Source organism: Centroberyx affinis, unplaced genomic scaffold (assembly GCF_046629955.1).
Source record: "Centroberyx affinis isolate AG114_WGS23_722 - 3 ecotype Tasmania unplaced genomic scaffold, CSIRO-AGI_Caff_v1 ptg004813l_1, whole genome shotgun sequence".
Lineage (NCBI taxonomy): Eukaryota > Metazoa > Chordata > Actinopteri > Beryciformes > Berycidae > Centroberyx > Centroberyx affinis.
The window spans coordinates 16585-27034 of NW_027282342.1; the positions used below are offsets into that span (position 1 = coordinate 16585).

Below are 10450 nucleotides of genomic sequence, written 5' to 3' on the forward strand. Positions count from 1 at the left end.
TCAATTACAGGCTTCGACAGTTTAAGGGGCATGGGAGGGGTGGAGATGCAGGCTGTTCCAGACACTTATATCGATGTTGTTGCAATTCCTACTGGTCGATTTAAGTAAATGTTGTATGTCCCTTTTCTGTTCGTTTTTTTTATTAGCTTAATGGAATCTAACTCTCTCGCTCTCTCTCTCTCTCTCTCTCTCTCTCTCTCTGTCTTTGTTCTCTCTGATCCTTTCTCTCTCTGTCTCTCAGCTCCCTTTGAACCTCATTTCACAAAGTGTATATCGAGGGAACAGGAGACATTCCGCTGTTGGTGGAGCACAGGCAGCTTCCACAACCTGTCCTCCCCCGGAGCACTCAGAGTCTTCTACCTAAAGAAAGAGTGAGTCTGCTTTGCTTCCCTGTCCCACTTTACCTGGGGTTTACTCATAGGCAAAAGGTGACCATACAATAGTAATACTAAACGTCTATGATCATCTCTTAGTCTCTTGTTTATGTGTGTGTGTCATTAAAAAGACTCCAACATTCAGCAACGTCTTGTCCTCGTCTTTCTCTTCCCTCCTCTATTATTTCCCCTCTCCTCTCTCAGTTCCCCCACCAGTGAATGGAAGGAGTGTCCAGAATATAACCATTCAAAGAGGGAATGCTTTTTTGACACAAACCACACATCCATCTGGATCCCCTACTGCATGCAGCTGCGCACCCAAAACAACATCACCTACTTCAACGAGGATGACTGCTTCACTGTGGAGAATATCGGTTAGTGGCCAAGCCTGGATCCGGGGGATTTCAGAGTCCGTGTCTTTGTTTCCCTTCAAAATGTCCCGTGCATTTTTGGCATCCATTATCTTTGGACTCGCCATCATGAACCATGTTCTAGATGTGCTGAAAAAAGTAGCATCGGAAACAGCAGTATTGGAGATTGAGGATTTTTGCAGGATGCTGAGTAGATTTATATACAGGGAGACTGAGCCAAATGGGTTGTATGATAAACTGCTTGCACAGTGGGGAAAGGAAATGCCACTTGCTGCTGCATATCAGCTCAACCAGACCCGGCAAATGTCACATGCTTGTCAATATCACAGCAAGTGTCAGATATTGAATACATCGTCCCAGAGTTTAGATGGTAAATGTTTGAACATCCATCAAGGGTCTTTATCTAGCAAAGACTATAGAAGATGCTGATAGATGCGTCACGTGGGATTGTCATATGTTTGCTGATATCTCTTTCATCGAGTAATCTTTGTTTCTAAGCTGTATGCTTTCATGTATAGAAAATGGCTACCAACATATGTTTATAGATAACAGTGGGATGCTGTCTTCTCCACTACTGGACATACGTAGGTATAGGGGAAATGAACACAATATGAAAAGAGTACAAAGTGTGAAGCAAAACACTGAATTGATGTTGATGATTAATGATGTTAATGTTTATGATTACATTGATTATTTTGCAGAATTTAATTTTAGTTTAGTTTAGCTTATTAGTAAGTACTAATTAGATTTAAAAAAAGCTCTTTTTCAGGGGAGACCCGGCCAAGAAAGTAGTAACAAATGCAGTTACAGACAAAAATACATATGATTAATAGATCCACAGTCCAACACAATTAACCAGTAAATGGTAGAAGCCTTCAAGTGGAAATGTCAAAGAGAGAGAAAAACAACAGTACACAAGGGATACTATTAAAATAATGTAGCTCTGTGGGCTGAGATACACTATAGAGGCATAGTACATTAGTGACTGCGTCTGTATAAATTCTTTGAAATTCACCGTTGACTAATGCAATATATATTTCCTTTGGTGGGCACTTTTATCCAAAGTGCCTTGCAGTATTAAAGCCATTACCAATTCAGCCACGCGTGATCAAGTGCGTTCAAAGCCGTTTTTAAAGCCAAATGTATGCATGTCAAATCATCAAACGCTCTGAGTGTGTTCGTTCAAACTCTGTGAACTTTGCTGTTGTTTCCCGGCAGTGCGTCCCGATCCCCCAGTGGCCCTGAACTGGACCCTGCTGAACATGAGTCCTTCCAGGTTGCTCTACGACGTCATGATCCGCTGGGAGCCGCCGCCCACAGCAGACGTCACGGCCGGATGGATCCGTGTGGAGTACGAGATCCAGTACAGGGGGAGAAACAGCACTGACTGGGAAGCAGTGAGTTTCTCTCCCTCTGCTTCACTCCCCCCCACACACCTCCCCCCCCCCCCCCACCACACCTCCCTCTCTATCTATCTCTTTTTTGCACACACACACTTGCACAAATGCAGATATGCACACCAAAGTTCACACACACTCTTGCGCACTCTTGAAAGTAATTTGGAGGCAGGTCACAGAGGCATAGTGTCATGTTTCCTTTCCCCTCCCCCTAAACTCCTGTGGCACACACACACAGCACACACACACAAACACACACACAGTGTTCCCTAGTCTGACTTATTACCCAGCAGTCAGTGTAGCTTTGTTGGCACTGCAGTGGAAACCAGAGCAAGGCCCTGTGGGAAAACGCAGCTTCGATGAAGGAGGAGAGGGGAGGGATTTGAGGGTCAGAGGTCATAGGACCTCTCACCTCCCCAGACTCACAGGCTCATAGTCATTACAGCCTGACCAGCCAGACTGAAACTGTCTTTAAGTCCTCCAGCACAACAGTCTCTCCTTCAACTAATGTATCTGAAATGCCTCACCGACCGCACCTTTGAAAAGGACACAGTTACAGTTACCAAAAATACACTTCTACGTTTTGGCACCCCATTTAGCTCCAGTCAAATGTCTCTCCTCAAATACTTGAAGGGTTTCATTCCAATATGCTACATATCCATTGTAGAAAGGTTTTTGTACCTGAAATTATTTTTCAGGCAATATTTGAAAAATGATTCTGTCTTCAGTACTAACCCATAATGTGCTTCACTTTCATGCTGGGGGAGTGGGTCTCATTGTTTTTTTCTCATTAATTAAAACTGAGTAAAATCAATTTTCTGTCCTCTGCATCGCTCCATTTATTTTTTACCTTGTCTAACTCTCTGCCCCTCTCTCTTTCTCTCTCTCTCTCTCTCCCTCTCTCTCTCTCTCTCTCTCTCAGTTGGACGTGCAGGGCAGTACCAAGCAGTCAATCTACGGTCTGCACATAGGAGAAGAGTATGAGGTGCACATCCGCTGCAGGATGAAGGCCTTCACCAAGTTTGGAGAATTCAGCGATTCCATCTTCATTCAAGTGACTGAGATTCCCAGCAAAGGTAAGATCAATGTGGCTCATATGGTTGGAGGAATTAATCTGTTGTTTAATGATGAAGGTGGTGGTGATGCTGCTGCTGCTGATGTAGTGATGATGATGATGATGATGACGATGATGATGATGATGATGATGATGATGATGATGATGATGATGATGATGATGATGATGATGATGGTGGGTTCTGCTCCTTATTCTGTTTTAGAGTCCACATTTCCAGTCACACTGCTTCTCATTTTTGGGATTGTGGGCACCCTCATTCTCATCGTGCTGATCTTCATTTCTCAGCAGCACAGGTGAAAACAGACTCTCAGATGATGATAAGAATATATATGTGCCATTCTCTCTCTCTTTCTCTCTCTCTCTCTCTCTGTGTGTGTGTGTGTCTCTCACTCTCTCATACACACAAGCACGCACACATAATATTGACGATTGTTAAGAGATTATCTTCATCATGTCCTCCTCCTCTCCCTCTTCTCAGATTAATGGTGATTCTGTTGCCACCGGTTCCTGCACCCAAAATTAAAGGCATAGACCCAGAGCTGCTAAAGGTGACTGACTGTGTTGTTATGCTGCATTTTCTATGTGTGTTTAGGTGCAAGCATGCCCGTGCATGTTTGTGCATATAGATGTGTTCATCTCCTCATGTGTGTGTGCATGTGTTTGGAGTAACGTACGCGGGAAGAGAAATTGTAAACATAAATAATTCACAGCAGCCAACACATGGAATTTCAAATTGCTCATTTGGCGAAGTGATTATGCAAGGTATTTTGTAACCATTGTTTTCTAATCACACATCCACTGTAATTTTTTATTAAAAACAGACAGATTGTTGCTTTTCTCCTGAAGTAAACAAGGACAGGAGGGCCATTGAGGGATAATAACAGGTGAAGAGGGCCTTGCTTCATCATTGTGTTGTGGGCGTGTTATTGCCAGATGTGGGATGTGGGATGTATTTATCCGGCTGCCTGTTTCTCCTTTCACAATAACATGACCCCCTGAACCTCAGAGAAACTGTTGATCAGGCCCTAAAAGGAATAAATAAAATGATAATGCTGCTGTGCAATGGGCAGACAAGAGCAGAACACACAAACAGAATTGGACTTGCGAATGATGCATTTAAATATTCACGCAGTAGTATGCAGGTCACAAGTATTGTTGAGAAGGTTTTTTTTTTTTTTTCATTATGACTAACCCACACTCATACAAACTCATACAAATGCAGAAGGGGAAGCTGGAGGAGCTGAATTTCATCCTGAGCGGCGGCGGTATGGGTAGCCTGCCCTCCTACGCCCCAGATTTCTACCAGGACGAGCCCTGGGTGGAGTTCATCGAGGTCGACGCGGAGGATGCAGATCCGGGGGAGAAGGAGGGCGACCAGGGCTCAGACACCCAGCGGCTCCTGGGTCTGTCCCAGCCCAGCAGCCAGCACACACACATGGGGTGCTCCCATGCCATCAGGTACCGCAGAGATTCTCCTCTTTAATGGTACTGTTGTGTTGCTGCTGGATGGCTCTGGAAATATAATAATAATAATAATGATAATAAACTTCAATTATACAGCACTTTTCAAAACAGATATCAAAGTGCCTTACAACAACAGTAATAGAGTTTAAAAAGTCAATATATGTCTTTCATCTCCTTATTTATTTATTTAGTAGTTTATTTTATAGGGACAGTTAACATAGTTACACTTCACGCAACCCTAGTCCCTAGTCCCACTTTCCAACCAAATCCAAACTATCTAAATTGTCTTGTATAGGCTAATAAAAAATACAGAAATTAAAAAAATAGCCATTATACATCATCACAATTGCACAACATCACACAATGTGCACACATAACAACGCACGACAGCAACCAAGAGATTCAGAAATTCACCTACAATCCAAACAAGCCGTTGTTTTACGCCATAATCAGTCAATCTTAAGATTAGCTATGATAATATAAAGACTGGCTACAAGTGAGTTCAAGCCTGATTAGATTTCAGCCAGTTCTTTACTTCTGTGTTAAAAATTTTTTGTATTATTTCAGTTGGTAATTCTTTCTCTCCCTCTCTTTCTCCCTCTCTTTCTATCTCTCTCCTCCTGTCTCCCCCTCCCTCACCCTTCTGTCTGTCAGCTTCCCTGATGACGACTCCGGCCGGGCCAGCTGTTACGACCCAGATCTTCCCGACCAAGACACCCTCATGCTGATGGCCACCCTGCTGCCGGGCCAGCCTGAGGACGCAGAAGCCTCCCTAGATGTTTTAGAGAGAAGTCCAGCAGCCCCAGAGAGAGGGGAAAGGCCGCTCGTCCACACGCAGCCTGGAGGACCTCAGACCTGGGTCAACACAGACTTCTACGCCCAGGTCAGCGATGTGATGCCCTCCGGAGGGGTGGTGCTGTCTCCTGGCCAGCAGCTCAGAACCCAGGAGAGCACCTCAGCCACGGAGGAGGAGACAAAGAGGAAGGGAATAGAGAATGGAGGCGGCGAGGAGACTGAGGCCAAGAAAGAAGGGAGGCAAAAAGAGCTGCAGTTTCAGTTGTTGGTGGTGGATCCTGAGGGAAGTGGCTACGCGACAGAGAGCAATGCCCGGCAGATTAGCACTCCCCCCACATCCCCCATGCCCGGCGAGGGGTACCACACCATCCCCCCTCAGCCCGTGGAGACCAAACCCCACCAGGAGGCCTTCCTGCCCCCGCCAGCCACAGTGGGGGAATACCAGTCCCCCTACATCCTTCCTGACTCCCCCCAGTCCCAGTTCCTCGCCCCCGTCTCGGACTACACGGTGGTACAGGAGGTGGACTGTCAGCACAGCCTGCTCCTCAACCCCCCTCCCCCCCAGTCTCCCCCTCCCTGCCTGCCTCAACACCCCCTCAAGGCCCTACCTGCCATGCCCATAGGGTACATCTCCCCAGACCTGCTGGGGAACCTCTCACCCTGAAATGACTATAAATCCCATAAGGCCTTTGGGTGTTGACCAGGAAGTCCCCTATAGTCACAGACAGCCTGCTTCTACCTGATTCCTGCTGGAAACCAAATAACTCACAGCACACAGTGTGGATGAGACTGTACAGGCGTTTGTTTTTTATCAGAGGGTGCTGAAAGGGAAGCTTGAAGAGCTTAAAAGCTATATTGTTGCTAAGACACTCACGACTAGAACTTGAGAAGAGGAGCTGCTGATAAAACAAATGATTTGGGAATTTTGGGAGCAATGAGAAATGATTGTGTCAACCAATTTAAACGGAGAGATGCCTCTGGATGTGCTCCATCAAATCATTTGAAGCAGAGGTAGCCAAAAATATACAATCAAAAACCGAATGCACAGTTTCCTCTATTTGTTGACATCCATGTACCACACATAAACAGATAATAAGCTGACACGCTCTATTTGTTGACATCCATGAACCACACACAAACAGATAATAAGCTGACATTCTGATTGTAATGAGTGAAAAAGCAACAGCTCGATGCTACATATGCTTTGGATTTCATTATGTCTTTGGCTAATTGTATATTGTTGAAGTCTTAATCTTACAGAAAGAAAACTGATGTCAATGTGTGATTGACTGGGAGAAGACAAGCACATTCGGTAACACTTTATAATAACCATCATTAATAAATGGTAAATTGATAGTTAATTAAACTTTAGTTAATAGTTATTTTACTGTTAACAAACAATGAAATGATCATTAATAATGTTTACTAATTATTAGTAATGCTATAATTTATGTTATTTTATCATTCGTTTGTGTAATATAAAATCATTTGTTTATAAATTATATATTGTATCATAGCTTTTTACCCTTTTTACCGTCTCTTATCAGCTATGATACAATATATCATTTATAAACAAATGATTTTATATTACACAAACTAATGATAAAATAACATAAATTATAGCATTACTAATAATTAGTAAACATTATTAATGATCATTTCATTGTTTGTTAACAGTAAAATAACTATTAACTAAAGTTTAATTAACTATCAATTTACCATTTATTAATGATGGTTATTATAAAGTGTTACCGCACATTCTAATCACGCTCTTCACACCACACCTATAACAACTCATCATTATCTTTCACACCTCTTGCTGGCAGAGGTGTTGTGTCGGCCTGCGCTTCTCCCAACAAAGATTTACAGAGAGAGGAGTCCGGCTGTTATTTTGTCACTCACTTAATTGTCACCTTATTACGCTTGGTGTCCTGTTTTATATTCTTACCTTACCTTATATTTGTTATCTCACCAAGTCATCTTATTGGTGCCTCACCAGGGATATATTTTTATATAAAAGGCATTAGTTAAAGGAAAAATCCACCCTAAAATGCTAACACTGTTTAAAAAAAACAGCTATTTGTGATGTACCTTGCATTTCTGGCTCCATTTAGTTATTTGGAGGTGTATTGTTCTTATTCCCATGGACCGGCCAAACGTAAACAACACAATATCACGTCAAGATATTTCCAGTGCAGCTACAATAGTCCCTAGTCCTAATAGTGTTGTTGTCATTTCAGGGCTTTCGGATTCTATCTGGATCCTTTTGTTTTTTTGGCCATGGTGAAAATGAATGGGATTTTTGGATCCCGTTTTCCAATTGTTCTGTTCTTAAAATGGGTGAAATAATAATGATAATGTAAGTAGAAATTACATATGAGGAAGTTATTATGTATTTGAACGTGTTACTGAATTTTTAAATAATATTTTGTTAACAACCATGGTGCAGATTATGCATTATCCTCATTATTCTTGTGTCACAAAGCCATGAAATACCACTAGCAATTCTTTTTATTTTTTTCACTGCAGCTTCAAACCCCATCAGATTCCACCTCAGCAGATAAGAAATGCATAGCCTAATAACGCTTGGAAGCAAAAATAGTCAGTAATGGCGTTGGATGTAGCTAAATTTTACACTTCTGTTCATTTTCACCTAAAGCGGGGTGGGATCCAGAATGCCTTATTTGGGCCAAAAAGTTATGTCACACATGAGAGGACAAGAGGAGAAACATTTTCAACAATCCAAACGTCAGCGGTAAACGTCAGGTTTTGGTGTCAGCCCCTCAGAATGGAAGGGAGAGAGCTTTTTTTCTCACTCGACTCACTATTTTGCACCAATGTGCAACAATGACACAGGAAGAAATCCATTGTAGAAGAGGAAGAGATACAAATTTCTCCACAGCCAGAAGCCTCCATAGTCCATAATGCAATGAATCAGGGGCGCAACTCTCACTTTTCTCGCCTGGAAACTAGAGGAGGGAAAGTGGATACAACGAAAAGGTATAATACAGCACTTCATCACAAAATGAATCCTGGAATGCATCTCAGATTGATGTAACACAACAGTGTAAGAGTATCCGAGTGTGGAATTTTCATTTAACCTGTCTCTCCTCAAAATGAGTTCAGAGTTTATTTATTTTCATTATTTTTTTACATGCATGCTGAGAATAATCTGTTATTTACAGCGATGCCCTGTGGCTCTTGCAGTAAGAAGGTTTTCACATACTGTATGTTCACAACTGGGAGCTGCTTAGTATTATCCAGTCTTGTGCTGTTGTAGATTGAGCACCTCCACAGGAGATGGATTAAGTGCCTTGCTCAAAGGCATATTCATGGTAGATATTTCTGGAATTGCAAATGGGGGATGGAAGGAGGGCATTTCCCCCTCTCAGACCGACACCCAGCAGTTTAGAGAAAACAGGTGTTGCATTACATCTTATAACAGCAGCCAAGTCTCGCCTTCATAAACCCACAAAGAATCAGTCACTTAAATTGCAACCTTAATTAGCGAGCTTACTGCTTATGGGTTGTACTCTTTTCACCTTGCATTGTTATTGCAGGGACAGTGACTGGAACATGTTGAAAGTATGTAATTACCTAGACATTTTTCTGTCTGACACTTTCTATCTGCCAAGTACAGTGTGCTTATGACCTGTGCGCATCACTGTGTTATTGGCTCGCCCTTTCTGTGATAAGGTATGCTTAGCTAATTAGGTAATGTGTATTTATGCATAACTATGTATAGGCAAAAGTGAATTGATTTAAAGCCTCTCTCTGCATAACTCCACTATTAAAAACCAGCACATGCACTCACACACAGACACACACACACACACACGCACACACACACATACACTATCGGACAAGTAATTAAAACAGTGAAAACATTTGCCTTAATAAAGACCAGAACATTTGCCTTTCTAAAATAGCCATATAGTGTATGAGCTGGAAATTGCCTGCACTCATATCATCTATGAAAATAGTTACAAGGATGGAAATTTTACTAGGCCCCCTAGACCATGAGTTGCACGTTTCAGATCATGCTTGCACAAAATTGGCCGCACATGGAGATGATCTGGAATTTGATGCCAAAAACCTCAATCGGGGCTAGTACTAAAAGTTCTCAAGTTCCTTTCTTGAATAAATTGTTGGTCTGACAGACAAACAGATGTGAGAATTTCTCCACCCAAAGCCTGAGGGTCAGATACAATTTATCTATGTGTGTAATTAAGCATGTAATAAAGTATGTAACACCATTTTGATCAGATGTAACTAGGCCGTCTCAGACACATAAAATTGTACTAGTTTTTCTCCAAATCTTTCTTAGAGTACCCCAATGGAAATTATTAGGATTAGGGATTAGGGATTAGGATTAGGGAAATTATTTTCGGGCAAAATCTGTTTCTTAATCAGTTAATTTATAGTGTAAGCTTGGCCTTTTGTACATTGACAATGTAAGCTTTAATGGCGCCCAGCATGTGTCAAGAGATAGCAGAAGAGACCCTTTGTGACGGTTTTAGGTTCCTCATATCTCTTCAACCTATGAATTCTACCATGAGGACTTTCACAATATGCCTGCGACACAAACACATCAGCACAGCATACCATACACAATAAGCTATTTCAATAGAGGTTGCGCGTGATGCAAGGTTATGTGTGATACAACACAATGGATTTTCATTTGAGCAACTCTGAATGAGTCGGAGGCATTGTGCTTGTAGAGCATCAAGGCAGCTTTCAAACGAGCGCATCTAACCATAAAAAAAAACAGAATTCATAGTGCAAAGGAAACAGACCCTGGCTTTGAATTATGTTGTTTTGAACTCATCCTTGAGATAAGCAGGCTAATGACGCAGATTGAATAGGTCCTTTGTATCAGACAATCCCAGTACATCAGAGAAATAAAGATAGAAAAAGCAAGAGCCATAAAATGACACAATTTGCAATGTGAATATGATGATAAGAATATATGTG

At 42.0% G+C, this 10450-nt stretch overlaps 1 protein-coding gene across 1 annotated transcript; it reads left to right on the top strand.

Moving 5' to 3' along the window:
- The first annotated feature begins 590 nt into the window (after positions 1-590).
- Positions 591-6140, top strand: LOC139666108 (growth hormone receptor-like). Its single transcript, XM_071545221.1, has 7 exons — positions 591-748; positions 1964-2142; positions 3065-3218; positions 3420-3510; positions 3696-3765; positions 4440-4675; positions 5336-6140. The coding sequence occupies exons 1-7, from the start codon at positions 679-681 to the stop codon at positions 6138-6140; spliced, it is 1605 nt and encodes a 534-aa protein (XP_071401322.1). The 5' UTR covers positions 591-678.
- Positions 6141-10450: the final 4310 nt, after the last annotated feature.

What these genes read in the sequence shown, in the direction of transcription:
- LOC139666108 (XM_071545221.1), top strand. Translation starts at nt 679, where the DNA reads ATGCAGCTGCGCACCCAAAACAACATCACCTACTTCAACGAGGATGAC. An exon ending in TTCATTTCTCAGCAGCACAG is followed by an intron (nt 3,511 to 3,695) that starts GTGAAAACAGAC and finishes CCCTCTTCTCAG; the next exon opens with ATTAATGGTGATTCTGTTGC. An exon ending in TAGACCCAGAGCTGCTAAAG is followed by an intron (nt 3,766 to 4,439) that starts GTGACTGACTGT and finishes ATACAAATGCAG; the next exon opens with AAGGGGAAGCTGGAGGAGCT.